General features: G+C 34.3%; 2 protein-coding genes and 1 long non-coding RNA gene across 3 annotated transcripts in view; 2 read left to right on the forward strand and 1 right to left on the reverse strand.

Moving 5' to 3' along the window:
- LOC133187428 (cytosolic 10-formyltetrahydrofolate dehydrogenase-like) overlaps positions 1–17,568 on the forward strand; it is a 393,706-nt gene that overhangs the window by 129,870 nt on the left and 246,268 nt on the right. The window lies entirely within an intron of this gene.
- Positions 3,041–4,135, reverse strand: LOC133187742 (uncharacterized). Its single transcript, XR_009721237.1, has 3 exons — positions 4,072–4,135; positions 3,639–3,814; positions 3,041–3,117 (listed from the first exon to the last, which is right to left on the reverse strand). It is a non-coding gene; the product is annotated as an uncharacterized LOC133187742 (long non-coding RNA).
- Positions 9,569–10,735, forward strand: LOC133188014 (leukocyte elastase inhibitor-like). The gene has a single exon (XM_061323404.1). It carries the CDS (start codon positions 9,569–9,571, stop codon positions 10,733–10,735), a length of 1,167 nt encoding a protein of 388 aa, XP_061179388.1.

A 17,568-nucleotide genomic window follows, 5' to 3' on the forward strand; every position in this document is an offset into this window, starting at 1 on the left:
ACGTCCCGTGCCACGGTAGGCGTTAGCACGATAAAGAACCCTCACTGCTCAATGGCCCTGAGTGCCGAGTAAAGGTCTAAATTTGAAGCCCTTCACCAGTATATGGTGACATCTCTATATGGCTGAAAAATTCTTGACGTAAAAACATACAATCAACCGAAATTAGCCTGATACTTTCTATATTAAATGAAATAATTATGCTTCTTCACATCGTACAGCTGATTTTAATTTAACTTTATTTTCATTAAATGTATCCTCTATCCATCTTATCTAACCGTTGCACAAAATCAAAGCCTTTCCTTCTTTCTCTGAATAGGTTCATTGGTTAGTTAAGTTAAGATGGATCTTACTATTCCACTTTTTTGGCTTGTGATTTTTGCATCGTCAACATAACAAGTATTGTATTTAACTACATTTAAGAAATGAAGCTTATTTATGATGAAAAGCAGATGCTTACCAATGGGCGTCTTGTAGTTCATTTTGTAATTTTAATGGCAAGTTTAAATTTTACTAAAAATGTAAATACACTGAATCATTTTATTTCTATAAAAAATGGTGTTACAAGAAAAGGGATGCCCTGGGGGGTCGCTGTTTTTGCCCTGCATGCGATTTGACTTCCCGTTGATTGACTACTTTGACATAGTACTTTAGTTTATACGGTCTTATCCGAAGAACAGGTCTACACGTCCTGCAGTGGGATTGGAACCCGAGACTGTAAGGATCGCCTCCTTTATTCGCGACCTTAGAGCAAACGCTCTACCACTGCGCCACGCAGGCGACACTCGTACTACAGAAATAAGTTATGTGAGAGAGAGAGAGAGAGAGAGAGAGAGAGAGAGAGAGAGATGTAATCTTAGCATTTTTATCAGCTTTGTAAATCATCCATCGGGAGTTAAGGGTAATAGCTTCACTATGTCGGAAAATTCTTTGTCACAAGATTTTCAAACTTTAAAAAAAAACCCAAAACAAAACAAAAAAAAAAAAAACTGCTCGTGATTACAAGGTACATATTTCAGTCATATTTAACGGTACATGATCAGAAGGACAAGATAGAAAATCTCCAAAGCAGTTTTTCAAAAAGCATCGTTTACTGACTTTCTATCAACTGGAGAATAGTTACTTGGTTTTGTTTTATTCAGTCAAAAATAGTCCCTGTAGTCTCTATATAGAGGAACAGTCTTCAAAACTGATATTAGCTCATCCAAAAATATTAACGATCATTTGATTTTAACTATTGACCGGCAAAGAGAGTTTTCCCACAATACTATGGATTTTGAATCTGATTAGTAGATCGATTATTGTGACGTAATGATACCGTCGCGACTTCCAAAAAACATAAAGACACAATTAAAAAAACAACAACAAGATAACAAAATAATGGCAATTTGAAGATTCGCTAGCACTACAATCAACGGACAGGATATAAACCAATGCTCAGTTTCAATGAATGAAATCAGAATGCTATTTAATTCATTTGTTTTTTTTTTATATTACAAAACAATTATTGGATGTGTTTTTGGGCAACATTGAATATAACAGAGTCTCAACTAATTTTTTATTTGTCTAAACTATTTTTTTATTCAAATATCATCTTTTCAAGGTTTGATTATTAATGGCTCATTCTTCAACTTACAAAAAACTGTCCTGAAGCACAAAATTGAAATGATGAAATTCAACTTTTCAAACTTGAGCAGAATGTAGCTGAATTGGTAAACAAATTTTCTGAAATTCCAGATCGAGAGGTTTTTACTGAAAATAGTTTTAAAATTTTCCATAGTTTTACCTGCATTGTTGTAATGCCATACAACTTGCACAACTATATGCATATGCAGATTATAAAGATTTCTTAATTCTTCAATGCAGGAATTTCATGACTACGTAGTGTGAATGCAGGCTTCATTTATGTTGAATTATCATGTTTGTCAATACAGGCATTGGCTGACTATACAGTCGGTCAATGCAGGCATTTAACGATGACACATTCAATCAATGCAGACATTAGCCAACAACTTAGATAGTCAATGTCTGCATTGGCCAACTACACAGTCAGTCAATGAAGGCATTTGCTGACTACACAGTCTGTCAATGCAGGCATTGGCCGACTAAACAGTCGGTCAATGAAAGCATTGGCCAACACCACAGTCAGCCAATGCAGGCATTGACTGACTGTGTAGTTGGCCAATGCAGACTACACAGTCAGCCAATGCAGGCATTGGCCAACACCACAGTCAGCCCATGCAGGCATTGGCCAACACCACAGTCAGCCAATGCAGGCATTGACTGACTGTGTAGTTGGCCAATGCAGACTACACAGTCAGCCAATGCAGGCATTGGCCAACACCACAGTCAGCCCATGCAGGCATTGGCCAACACCACAGTCAGCCAATGCAGGCATTGACCGACTACACAGTCAGTCCATACAGGCATTGGCCGACTACACAGTCAGTTAATGGAGGCATTGGCCAATACCACAGTCAGTCAATGCAGGCATTAGCCAACAGTACAGTCAGTCAATGCGGGCATTGGCCAACTCCATGTTATTTCAGAGGAGGCCTAAGTTGACCACTGTCTCTCAATGTAGAACTTGGCTGACTTTTACAAGCTTTTCTATCAAATATGGAATTGTGATCGTTAACAATTTTCACGTCATGGATAAGTAGAAAGATGAACAATTTCAGATTCATTTGAAATTAATAAGTTAATAATATGCAGCGAAGTAATTTTTAATACATTAAAGAATAATGGACACAAAAAATATCTTGTGAGTGAAACTTGATTTTTTTGATAGTATGATATAAATTCATTTCAGACATTAAAAGGATGCCAGCATGAAAATGATCCTAACTCTAAATGTCTGCACAGTACTGTATGTGCTTTGTACCTGATAAAAATTCACATCATTTCACTGCGGGGAACTTGGTGATATTCCAACATGAATGAAATATCTCCCAACAAACCGTACACAAATAATCAAATAAAACAGGAATATTAACTGGTAGTAAAAATGGTCGAAAATTTCCTGCAATATATAAACATACGGGTCATTTTAAAAGAGTTTTTGCTCCTCTGTCATTTTCTTTTCCTTCGGTCTGCATGTAAGTTAAAGCCTTTGTATACCTGAAAAAGAAAATGCAGTGTTGGTAAAGTTATCAAGAAAATTTGATCATAATTACTTTTTAAAAAAAATTATTTGCGATATTTTTTTTTTCAGATATATTCTGACGACCTTTTATTTTGACTATGTTTATGACTTGGAACAGTTGGATTAACAAGTACTGAGTAGTTTAAACTATTGTTTAAACTATAGATATTATTGGAACAGGGGTGGCATTTTTTTTTTCTAAGTTTAAGTTGGATTAATTATAAATATGTATTTTCAAACATTCAAAATTAAGAGAGAATATTTAAATCCAGGATGAACAGAGGCAGATTATTTATTTTCTCGCCAGTGTACATTATTAATTTTCATCATTTTTAAGGACAATTTATTTTTAAAATCTGCAAGATCCCCTCCCCCCTTTCCCCAGAATTAATGAAATGGCCGATCCCCAACATTCAAACACACACACACACACAAAAAAAAGAAAAAAGAAAGAAAGGAAGAAAAGAAAGAAATATATATTTTTAAAAAACTCTACCAGTGTTTTCTTCTGTGACTTCCACCAGCTCACTGTCTTCTGTATTTCACTGGTTTCTGGGAGTTCATCATCATTTTATAGGTACCGCCGCGCAGGTCGATTTCTATCTCTGTAACATTCATCATAAGGAAGAGATTTCGCATCAATTTCACATTTACCGTGACAAGCCTTGTGTCCTAAAAATAAAACAAAAAATATTTATAGCCTTTTCAATTCAATCTTGGTGAAGGTAAAACCTATTGAAATCACATTGTATTTAGGATTTTTTTTTTAAAAAAAATATCATAAACTATTTCACGGTGGTTCAGTCTTTTGAACGCCTCTGTATTAAAAGTGAAAGTAACATGCGTATGTTTTGATATTGTTTATATTTAAGTAAGTCAAAAGCAATTTTATTAATACTGGTTAATAAAAAGACGCAAGAAAAACTTACCCATGACGAACGCATACACTCAATCATTATAATCTGCTGATCGGAATAATGCTTGGCCTCGATGGATATACATGTACATGTACATACGGCCGTAGTACGTAAATGCATATATTCTTTCACTAAGATACACATAAATACAAGAAAATGAAATTCCGTCCTTTCTTTCGTTGTATTTAAACGGCCTTTACAACTACTAACGTTTCGCGGATTTTAGTTTCTGTTTGAACACGGTTGAATTCAATGTACGTGACGTCATAAAGGCACATTGTGTTGCTCTCAACAGTTATTTGAAGATTTATCATTCATGATGCACTCAAGTAACAAAGATGTGGGCGATTACAAAAAATTGGAATTATCATTATGCAGTGGAAAACAACACCCAGATGTGTTTATTTTTCTTGAAGCAAAGCTCTGTCCTCCATCTATACGTACAGTGTACGAAAGTCCAACCTAGTTCTAAGACCTCTTGATTGTAAGTAATACATGCATCTGAGTAAATGTGTATATAAATATACATGTATATTTTTATCAAAAAATGCTGTGAAAATGTAATAATACTAAAGAAAATCTCAATAAAAATAGAGAGAAATCACGCAACATTTATGGCGTCGCCAGGGATATATATGTCCTTCCCGCAGCGAACGGTAAAAGGATATAAATGTCCTTCCCGCAGCCAAAGGGTTAAATTAAAAATCTGCGCCAGAAGCATTTTAATAGGAATTAGCATATAGAGCATATTGCATCAAATTAAATGGTGGGACAAGATGACAAATTGTAATTATTTGATAGAAACAATGCCGAAAATGAGATTTACTTGAAACGATTTTGTGGAACGAACTCCAAATTTATTTTTCAGGTGAAGTACTGAGAACTGCACAGAAACATAAACATACAGTAAATGGAGAAGGAATCAGGAAGACAATGTTCTGACAATGCAATAAGATTGTGCAAAACTATTCTTTTTTAAAAATCTTACTTTAAAATTACATCGTTTCATTTCAGCTCAGATTTCTGCTTTTTCTTTTTTTAATATAAAAAATTAAAGTTAAAATTGTTGTTATATATTATCTTGCAAGTTGTCAATGAAAGTAAAATACGAGGGGAAAGGATCTTATAAGAACCTTCATCATTAAATGCTTTCTGGATGTCTGCATTAAAAACAAGGTCTGACAAGGACAATATATATTTTTGAAAGGAACAGATTACTTGGAAGAGTCTCCCAATGTCTGCAATGGACTTGAAGAGTGTCGCCCAATGCCTGCATTGGCTCTTCTGAGTCGCCCAATGCCTGCATTGGACTTTGAGATAGTCGTACAATGCCTGCATTGGCTCTTCTGAGAGTCGCAGAATGCCTGTATTGGACTTTGAGAGAGTCGTGCAATGGCTGCATTGGCTTTTATGAGAGTCGCCCAATGCCTGCATTGGCTCTTGTGAGAGAGTCTCCCAATGGCTGCATTGGACCTTGAGAGACTCCTCCATTGCCTGCATTGGACCCTGAGGGACTCTTCCAATGCCTGCATTGGACCTTGAGAAGTCACCTAATGTCTGCATTGGCTCTTATGAGAGAGTTGCCCAATGCCTGCATTGGACCTTGAGAGAGTCTCTCAATGCCTGCATTGGCTCTCATGAGAGTCACCCAATGCCCGCGTTGGACTTTGAGATAGTCGTACAATGCCCGCATTGACCCTTTAGAGAGTCAGGCAATGCCTGCATTGCCATTGAGTCTCAATGTCTGCATTGGTCCTTTAGAAAGTCATGCAATGACTGCATTGGCCAACGATGAACAAATTCCCTTGACAGATTGTCATGAATTTCTTGCATTGTCTTTACTATAAAAAAAAATTTCAAAATTTTTTAGACATTGGTGATTCTTAGCGGGAATTTACAAATAATATTTCATTTTCGTAACAATCGTCACTGCATTGCAAGTTTATTTATTTTCCAAGTGTTCAAATAGATTTTGTATTCCTTTAACGATAAAATGCATTAGTCTATTACATTTAGAACAATTTCAATTGCATATGTGATTAAGATAAAATTCAAATCAGAATAAGAAGAAAATTCCAAAAAATTGAATAAAGACATAAGCACTATTTCCGTAAAGACTTTTATCACATGAATTTGGAAATGGGCAAATTAAACCATAAAATGGATTTCGAGATACCTTTGTAATCATAAACAACTTTCTTCATAAATTCGTTAAATTACATTCACTCTGGTAGTAGAAGCCAATATTTCTTTCCACATTACCTAAAACATTGATCTTGAATTAAAAAAAAAAATAATTAAGACAAATAAATTTTAGTTGAGACTCCATTATACGTTAGCCTCCTCGGAACGAAAATATCGACTTCCACTCCGCGTCGGGCAATATTTCATCCCTTGGAGGCTAACATAATCAATGTTGCCCTCAACTCCAGTCAATATTTGTATAATATTATTCAGGAATAATTTTTTCAATTAACATAACAAATTAAGCTCACATATCAACAAATATAAGCTAATTTTTCCAATGATTTCTTGAGTAAATCTAAAACCCTGGATTTTGAAATATTTTCCAGATGTCTTTTTCATAGGATTATCACTTCTTAAATTATTGTGAAAAGTGATGAGAAAATATACCTTTCTCCATAAACTTATAAAACTTTATTTTTATTAGTACACTTCTGTTGAGCTTTTTGCACTTACACAAGATTTGCTGATCATATATAACCTTTTTTGGGTTATTTTCAGAATTACTGTGTAAATAGTTTTTTTTTTTTGAATTTTGAATTTGTTTTATGGAAATAGTACAATGTCATATATTTTTATGCATTAACCATCGAAAATGCACGAGAATAATTAATAATTGCTGGGAAAATGATTACACATCATTTCATAGTAGATATATATCAAACTGTATACACAATCTTTAAGCTGGTCTATAGCTTAGACTTTTATTATCAAGATATTGTACTGTTCTGTTGGACATTGAAGGTTTCATGGCAACCTGCTTCCCTTCAGAATAGTTTCTGTCCTTCACACTACAACGCATACGGTAAATTTATTACCATTAGTGCATTTTTTTTTCTTTTGGTCTATCTGTTCCTTTAAATTATTGATCTAATGATTATGCTAAATGAGTTAAAACAAACATTATGCAAAACATAATTGGTTTTACAAAACCATGATCATTTAAATTTTCTGCAAGACAACAAGTGGTATTTGTCATAAGTATTAGCATTTTGTTGCTGTATTTAAAGGTGTGCATATCAGACAAGGAAGTCTTAACATTCAAATATAATTGGACGTACCCTTTATCTTTCTTCAGGCATAAAATCGTATTATACTGACACTCTTCTAGACTATATGAAGGAAACTTAAGTTTTGAAAAACGAGTTTTCTTACAAGGTATGTGCATGAAATCTTAAAATATTTTAATGATAAAGTAGACCATTGATGGCTGACTGCATCAGTTAATGAAATACTTAATGAAATATCTACATCAACGTAATTAGTCGAGAAAATTCATACATTTAGTGAAAGGCACCGCTAAAATATATCCATAAATCAAATTCATTAAGAATACAATTAATGTGCTAGTTTTACACGATATCTTTTGTGAATTTCATATCGAAAGAGGTTACAACAGAGTACATAATTGATGCAAGCTTCAGATATTTTTATAAAGGCACACTATATGGGGTATATGCATTCTAACCAATAATGAAAAAAAATCTACTCACGAATGAAAAAAGATAGTAAAAAATGAATTTTCCTTTGACAGGGCTGGGGTTAATTACTTGAAAATATAATTAAATACTTTCAAATGTATTGAAAATTTTGTCAAATACTAACAAGTACGATTAAGAAAATTTTATATTTTTCAAAATATCTATGGTGAATGATTCATTTTATTTCATATTATAATAAAGAGAGAGTTTATGCATATATTCACCAAGAGATTTGTTTAAAAATTCAGATTACTTTTTACAGTATCTTAATAACACACGCGTTGCCCATAGACTTCAATGTTAACTTCAAGGTACAATTAATTGTACAATAATCAAAATTCGGTAAAATCCATTGGTGGGGTATTTTTGTTGATAACACCTTCAAAATGCTACTATGATTTAAAAATCGGAACATTCATTTATTACGTACAAAAAATGCTCGTTATACATTGAATACCTTAACTTTGGTTTAATTTCCAAAAATTTTGAAGACCAAATACAAATATAGGAGAAAGCAGCAATATTATTAAATTTTACCTTTCCTATTGCCCTGGGCAGTATTTTTATGCTTGATAAACATTATTAGGCATTTAATTATTGAAGGAACACAACGTATGCCAAACAGTACTGGTATACATCATTATAAAACTCCCTTTGATAATATTTGACTTAAAAATGAAGTATTTAAAATGTAATTCAAACGTAATTGAGAAATACATGAAATTTTAGGAATGTATTGAAATACAATCAGTTTCTTGTAACTGAAAGTAAACAAATTACAAATACTTTCAATTATATTGAAAAAATGTATTTAAATACAGTTAATCATAATTACTCATTTCAAGTACCCAATCCCTGTCCTTTGATATTTTAACAAAAGATAACCCCAAATTCCTGAGTTGAATGCTGATATAATACATTAGACAATCTTCAAATTAAAACTCTGATCCCCTTCTTTCTTTTTTCTTATCTGATTTTAATAAAATTGACTTAATATTACTATGTTCGTAAGAAAAATCCAAATACTCTGAAGTAAAAGGACCCAGATGTCAGAAAAGTACGATTGAGATAGAAGCCATATTAACTGAATAACCATATGTAAGCAAAAAATATATATTTTCTGTTTTTTATGAAAATATAGAAACCCTATTTAATAGAGACTGTAGTACAAAAAAAAAAAAAAAAAAAAAAAAATAGAGTTGCAATTTCATTTATTGCAATTTTTTTGTTCTTTTGTATACCGTCTTCCAAGAAAGACAGTATTAATTGTCAACTCTTCTCCAAAGTATGAATCACCTGAAGCATGACTGATTGTGTATATCCCCTTATTAATTATGCACATCTGGTCATTTTTGGAAATACAACCAATATTCAGCCTAGGAAATGTCTAGGAAATGTCCAGCTATTGCAACATTGTCAAATTTGGAATCGTTGCCAAGTGTGACTTTTTCAATTTAACATCATTTGTCATAAACATGTATCCAGCTTCCTGACATTGATGTCATGGAAACGTCGTATAACTTTAACTAGCATGGTAAAACCTTGTTATTTATTGTTACTGCTGAACTTATCCAAATATTTCTAAAACGGTAAGAAATATCATTATTTATTAAGTGCTAAAAATGAAATGCTGAAACATGGATATTTTTATGCTATGAATAGATAATGTATATGGCAGTTTTGTTAAATGTTTAATATTGATTTAATTGTTTCAGGTTAAACTGGATCGGATACATTAGTTCATGTCCAGTGTTTTTTAGCTCCTTAATTGAAGTATATATAAAATGTCAACCGTTTTAACCTTTCCAAACAAGGAAGTGTCTGCGGCTTTCTCCAGAGCCAACAGAGGATTCATGTTGAGTCTTTTGAAGCATTTTCCATCAGAATCCAACATCTTCTATTCGCCTTTTAGTATTTCTACAGCCCTCGCCATGGTTCATATGGGAGCAAAAGCAGACACTCGAAAAGAAATGAGTCGAGTCCTTCATTTTGAGGAAATGGACAAAACTTTCCATGCAGCATTTGGTTCTTATCTTGACTACTTGTCTAAAGACACTGGTGATTGCACACTTAAAACTGCAAATAGAATCTATCAAAGCATGAGATTCAAACCGGAGGAATCTTTCCTACAAAACTGCAACAAACATTTTAAAGCTTCAGTGGAGTCAGTGGATTTCTCTAAGTCTGCAGTAACAAGCAAGAAAATCAATTCCTGGGTTAGTCAGCAAACTGAAAATAAAATTCAAGATCTGATTCCAGCAAGTGCACTGAATGAACGTACATTCATGGTTCTTGTAAATGCCATCTACTTCAAAGGAAATTGGAACAGCAAATTTGAAAGCAAACACACACAAATAATGGAATTCCAAAACAACAAGGAGAAATTCATGACAGACATGATGTATCAAACCGATGATTTCAGATTCTGCCAAATGTGGGATCTAAGGCTTAGTGCCCTTGAGCTGCCATACGAAGGAAAGACCCTCAGCTTGCTAATTCTTTTACCCACAGCTGTAGATGGTATAGAGAGTCTGGAGAAAAGTTTGACTGAGTCTGTCCTCAAAACTGTAGTTAGCAACATGAGTGTACGGGAAGTTAATGTTTATCTTCCAAAATTTAAAATGAAGTCGAACTTCGAGTTGAAGTCTAATTTGTCTGCCATGGGTATGCCCTCAGCATTTGATATGGATAAAGCTGATTTTACAGGCATGGATAAAGATAAAAATGTGTATATTAATGCAGTTTTCCATAACGCTTTTGTTGAAGTCAATGAAGAAGGTACCGAAGCTGCCGCATCTACGGGTCCCGTTTCATCGATAGAATGTATTACACCGACGTTTCAGGCAAATCATCCTTTCCTTTTCTTTATCCGAGATTATGTTAATGACATAATTCTGTTTGCTGGAAGATTTTTTAAACCAAGTGGTGCATCTGCCCAAGAAGAAGTGTAGATGAAAATAGTACTATATTAAGGGAATTGTTGTTTATCAGGATAAAACCTCACAATGTTGATGCACAGTTTGTAGAACCTAGGCATACATTAAATACATTAAACAAGATCTTAAAATGTTTGGACAATAATTTTAACAAAAGAAAATACATTCAATTCCAGTGGTTTTCAAATAAATGCAATTTGTGGACTGTGATTGTAAATTTGTATCTTTGAATTGCTTTCATAAAAATAGGAATGAGAAGAGGGGGGGACGTTAATTATTACAAAAGCACACTAGCTTTTTTTCATGATCATGACTTGTAAATGTGGCATAAAATCAAGATTTTGAGACTGTGGTGTCCTATTGCGAAAAATATTTATGTCATATATTTTCTTCTGTATCACATCTGCTTTTGAAAATCCATAGCTGGTTATTTGCACTGTACGAGGGGTGATCAAAAAGTTCGCGAACAAATTGAATTACTTCTTTAAAAGAAATAAAATGAAGTTTCAGTGTTTATTATTTTTTTAAAGTAGTCCTTTTTGATTTTAATGCACATCTGCCATCGTTCTGCACATGCGCGAATCACGTGATCCAGGCAGTCACGTGACATGCTCCGAAGCAGTCTGTTCAGAGAAGCTAAAAGATTTTTCCGAGTCTTATATTTCTTGCCATGCAAGTTATTTTTTATAACAAAAACAGTCCATCTGTCAGAAATGGCCAAATCTCGGCAATAGGATGGGTAGATAAGAATATCCCTTCCCACAATTAGTATGGTGACCCAACACAACTCGAGTCCTCTGTCTCGGGAGAGTCGTTTTTCCAATGTGGATAGAGTATGGGCGCCTTCTTTTTATCATATCTCATATGTTTAAAGTCTAAAGTAAACGATATTTTAGAGATTTAATAACTATATTATTGTTAAGATATACAACCATTTTTCTAATTGTTACTTGACGATGTTTCATAACAAATTGCTCAACTAAGGACACATCTTTTCCCAGGCTTGCTTTCGCTGGGCAACAGAACAAACATCATTTTTAACCGTCTCCCTGTCTTTACTTAAACAATCAATCCAATTAATGATTGAACTTCTGGTAAGTCTTTTGTCTTCATAAACCTTGTACAAATTATCATATTCTACTGCAAAGGAATTTCCAAGATATACGATAAACTTTACAGCCGTTCGTTGCTCGAGTACGACTGAGTCAACCATTTTTTTGTCACAAGTGACCTACATATTGACGTCATTTTCACATTGTGACGTCACAAACACGGAGCAAAACATTATTTAACATATGTTGTTTATAGAACATGTGTATGACTATATGTGTGCCAAATTTCATTCTGATCTGAATTGTGGTTTTGTAAATATAGAGATAGTTCGCGAACTTTTTGATCACCCCTCGTACTTTGCCGTTGATGATATCGTTTTTTTTTTACTTCAAATATTGCAATTTTTCTTATTTTTAAAATTGAATTAATAAACCTTTACTTACCATAATACAATCTGGCCGAAAACGGTAATTATACCCATCTTTATATAAATTTTGTTTATTTAAAAAAGGAATGATGTATACATATGAAATATTTAACGTGTAACTACATGGCCATTCATAGGACTGTCCTTTGAGGTGCTGAAGATTTGAGGTAGCGGCATGACGTCACGAAATACGAAAAAGCTAATTCTGAACACCCTCAAAAGATTTTTCTTTGTTTTAGAGTGTTCAGTTTCACACTAACAACTTTGTTAATCAACAACATGGATCCGTTTTTTTGCATCTCGCTAGGGTACTATTCCTTTCATATATTTAATCTTAATACATTTCGATATATCGAAGACGTAGTATATATCAATTAACAATAGTTACTTTCATTCATATGTCGACTCCATATATCCTCGTGAGCTTGAAATAAAAGATACCACAGATTCTGACACATCTGTTTCATATTTAGATATTTTACTAGAAAAAGACGTTAATGTTAACCTTACAACAAAACTATATAATATATGTGATGACTCTAACTTTTCTATCGTCAACTTCCCTTACTTATGTATCAATATACCCTTATTACCTGCATAATGTGGTTTATGTCTCTCAGTTGATTCGATACACAAGAGCCTGCTCTCAGTAAGAACAATTTCTAAAACGAGGCAAGCTATTGACAGACAAGTTGACTAAACAACGATATCAACAGTCTCGTTTGCAGTCATCTTTTCGCAAGTTTTTCGGTCGATACAATGACCTTATCAGCACATACAGCCTATCATTGAGTCAAATGCTGACTGACATTTTTCATACTAATTATTAGGCCATTATTTATACACTGAACTGTCTACGGATTTTTCCGGTTGTTGTTTCCCGATCATGAAAAGGAGCACCCGGCGTTTGTGACGTGTCGGCAGTGAATGCTCACTCCTCCTTGGCACCTGGTCCCACCTCTAAATTTTCAGGTCCGTGTTTGCTCTGCTCCAAATTTGTATCGTTCATTGGACTTTCGAGATAGAATACTGTTCGTTATTTTCATATTTCAATTGAAGTTATTGCTTTCCTTTCTGTAATATGTGAACCCTCCTTGGAAATACATCGCTAAGATTTTTTTTTTCACATAAAACTTTCCTTTGAAATATCTCACTGCATCCTATGCAGTAACTTCTCTGAACTACCAAGATATGACGTCATATAAGGGAATAAATGACGTTTAAGGCACCACAAACTTGAGCTGTCATGACGCGGAGACAGTGTCATAAAGTTCACTTGTTATTTAATTTTTGTAATATTCAAGTGTTTTGACCGAAGACTTCAGCTTCAGTGTGTGTAATTATTATCGAATACTAAAACTTAACTTTGTTTTTTTTTTTTTTTTTTTTTTTTTAATTTTTTTATTATTTATTATTATTTATTATTATTATTATTTTTTTTTATTGAAACTAAACGTTTTCATAACAATATTGTAAAAATTTGACTTTGAATTGCACCTGGTTTTAAGACCATGGCTAGAGGTAGAAATCATATGTGTGTATATAACAGGTATATAACAAGTGTTTAATAAGGATTAACTTTATATTTTGTGAACATTCATAAAAGGAGAATGTTTTTTAAATGCATCTAGCTTGGGATAGGAATGTAATTGTTTTGCTTTTACTTAAACTATGGTTAAACTATGGTTAAAGACGTACATGTACAACACAGCGGGAGAGATAAGACTTGCAATTTCACTTAAACATTTAATGTGACGTCAAATTTGACGTTAATATGATGAGCGATACGTGTATTAAAAGTAGAAACAGAAAAATTAGATTAGGGGCTTGATTGTTATTTCTTTATGAGTACCAAATTCTATCATTGATTATTTTCTTTAATTAAATCCCTCCCATCTATGAAAAGAAAGAAACGAAAGATTACCCCTTAAATTTCTCTAATTTCATATTATGTAAATTGTATCCGTGTTCAAAGCATTTTTCCTCTGAAAATTTTTGTTACATTGGGTATTTTTCCCATTACAGTTTGCTACATAACATTCTGTTACATTATCTTGCTAATTTTGTTATAAGAGTTATCCCCCTTAGATATTGATTTTTTACATATACTTGGTTTGAGTATGCGCAACGATATTGCTATTTGCAATGGCGTGAAGTCACCTTTCAAAAATTAAATTTATCGCTTATATCTAATTATGAAGAACAAACCCGAGCAATTTTTTTTCACAACAAAGTACTTGTTCTGGTATTCGGACAATGTTGTAATATTTAAGCGTTCGTCATTATACTTTCTTTAAAATAAATAAATAATGAATATAATACCCAGTTATTTTTATTACGAAATGCACTTCTTTGTAAAACGGAAATCAACATAATTTAAATAAGTCATGTATCAAATTCTCGCCGTTGCTTTTTTCATTATATGAATTATTTAAGAAATGACTTCACGCCATATTGTTTGTAAATGTTTTTATAAGCAAGGTGACTTCAAATCAATGGCACCATACATGAAGACTGCAGTATAGTATCAAATTTTGCTATATATTCTTACCAAGAATGCGCAACTAAGAGTAGGAGGTCATAATTAAAACAAACTTTTGAGAGATTTCCTTTTAACATCATGTAAAATTATTCTTTATGAAGATTTTAGTACCAAAAAATACATAGCAATCCAGCAAGGCACGCAAGTTTATTTCGGTCGAAGTCGAGCTAGTGCTTGAAAATCAAATGCAGGACCTAATAACCCCACACGCAAACGCAGTATATAAAAAATAATCAGCACACCCTAAATTATAATGAGTCTGATCAAACCAGGAAGTTTACAGATAATTTTTCATCTCATAAAAAAATTCAGCTCAAGTATCATGCAAAAATGCCCGAACCGGGAGAGGAAATTCAGGAATTATTTTGCGTCAGCCATGTTTTGACGTGAACCTCAAATGAAATACACCTCAACTGAAATACGATAATGAAACCTGCATATCTAGCAAGGTGACTTCACGCCATTGCACGTTTATATGAATATCTAGGCAGGGGACTTGACGCCATTGCACATTTATATGCATATCTAGCAAGGGGACTTCACACCATGGCATTTAAATATGAATATCTAGCAAGGGGACTTCACGCCATTGCACGTTTATATGAATATCTAGGCAGGGGACTTCACGACATTGCACATTTATATGCATATCTAGCAAGGGGACTTCACACCATGGCATTTAAATATGAATATCTAGCAAGGGGACTTCACGCCATTGCACCTTTATATGAATATCTAGGCAGGGGACTTCACGCCATTGCACATTTATATGCATATCTAGCAAGGGGACTTCACACCATGGCATTTAAATATGAATATCTAGCAAGGGGACTTCACGCCATTGCACCTTTATATGAATATCTAGGCAGGGGACTTCACGCCATTGCACATTTATAAGCATATCTAGCAAGGGGACTTCACACCATAGCATTTAAATATGAATATCTAGCAAGGGGACTTCACGCCATTGCACCTTTATATGAATATCTAGCAAGGGGACTTCACGCCATTGCACCTTTATATGAATATCTAAGCAGGGACTTCACGCCATTGCACATTTATATGCATATCTAGCAAGGGGACTTCACACCATGGCATTTAAATATGAATATCTAGCAAGGGGACTTCACGCCATTGCACCTTTATATGAATATCTAGGCAGGGGACTTCACGCCATTGCACATTTATATGCATATCTAAGCAGGGACTTCACGCCATGGCATTTAAATATGAATATCTAGCAAGGGGATTTCACGCCATTGCACCATTATATGAATATCTAGGCAGGGGACTTCACGCCATTGCACATTTATATGCATATCTAGCAAGGGGACTTCACACCATGGCATTTAAATATGAATATCTAGCAGGGGGACTTCACGCCATTGCACCTTTATATGAATATCTAAGCAGGGGACTTCACGCCATTGCACATTTATATGCATATCTAGCAAGGGGACTTCACACCATGGCATTTAAATATGAATATCTAGCAAGGGGACTTCACGCCATTGCACCTTTATATGAATATCTAAGTAGGGGACTTCACGCCATTGCACATTTATATGCATATCTAGCAAGGGGACTTCACACCATGGCATTTAAATATGAATATCTAGCAAGGGGACTTCACGCCATTGCACCTTTATATGAATATCTAGGCAGGGGACTTCACGCCATTGCTCGTTTATATGAATATCTAGCAAGGGGACTTCACACCATGGCATTTAAATATGAATATCTAGCAAGGGGACTTCACGCCATTGCACCATTATATGAATATCTAGGCAGGGGACTTCACGCCATTGCACCTTTATATGAATATCTAAGCAGGGACTTCACGCCATTGCACATTTATAAGCATATCTAGCAAGGGGACTTCACACCATGGCATTTAAATATGAATATCTAGCAAGGGGACTTCACGCCATTGCACCTTTATATGAATATCTAGGCAGGGGACTTCACGCCATTGCACATTTATATGCATATCTAGCAAGGGGACTTCACACCATGGCACTTAAATATGAATATCTAGGCAGGGGACTTCACGACATTGCACATTTATATGCATATCTAGCAAGGGGACTTCACACTATGGCATTTAAATATGAATATCTAGCAAGGGGACTTCACGCCATTGCACCTTTATATGAATATCTAAGCAGGGGACTTCACGACATTGCACATTTATAAGCATATCTAGCAAGGGGACTTCACACCATGGCATTTAAATATGAATATCTAGCAAGGGGACTTCACGCCATTGCACCTTCATATGAATATCTAGGCAGGGGACTTCACGCCATTGCACATTTATATGCATATCTAGCAAGGGGACTTCACACCATGGCATTTAAATATGAATATCTAGCAAGGGGGCTTCACGCCATTGCACGTTTATATGAATATCTAGGCAGGGGACTTCACGCCATTGCACCTTTATATGAATATCTAAGCAGGGGACTTCACGCCATTGCACATTTATAAGCATATCTAGCAAGGGGACTTCACACCATGGCATTTAAATATGAATATCTAGCAAGGGGGCTTCACGCCATTGCACGTTTATATGAATATCTAGGCAGGGGACTTCACGCCATTGCACATTTATAAGCATATCTAGCAAGGGGACTTCACGCCATGGCATTTAAATATGAATATCTAGCAAGGGGACTTCACGCCATTGCACATTTATATGTTTATATTTGAATCTAAAAAATAGGTGCTAGTAAAAATGAAATTAGATCCTGTCATAAGAAAGTAATACCCGCATAGAAATGTGTTGCCTCTAAATGTACTCTTCCCTTTATCTGGATAGTGAAG

This window comes from Saccostrea echinata, unplaced genomic scaffold (genome assembly GCF_033153115.1).
Source record: "Saccostrea echinata isolate AGI-Se365-2 ecotype Australia unplaced genomic scaffold, CSIRO_AGI_Sech_v1 ptg000015l, whole genome shotgun sequence".
Lineage (NCBI taxonomy): Eukaryota > Metazoa > Mollusca > Bivalvia > Ostreida > Ostreidae > Saccostrea > Saccostrea echinata.

Bases quoted from the DNA above. Each gene is read 5' to 3' on its own strand.
- LOC133188014 (XM_061323404.1), top strand. From the start codon at position 9,569: ATGTCAACCGTTTTAACCTTTCCAAACAAGGAAGTGTCTGCGGCTTTC.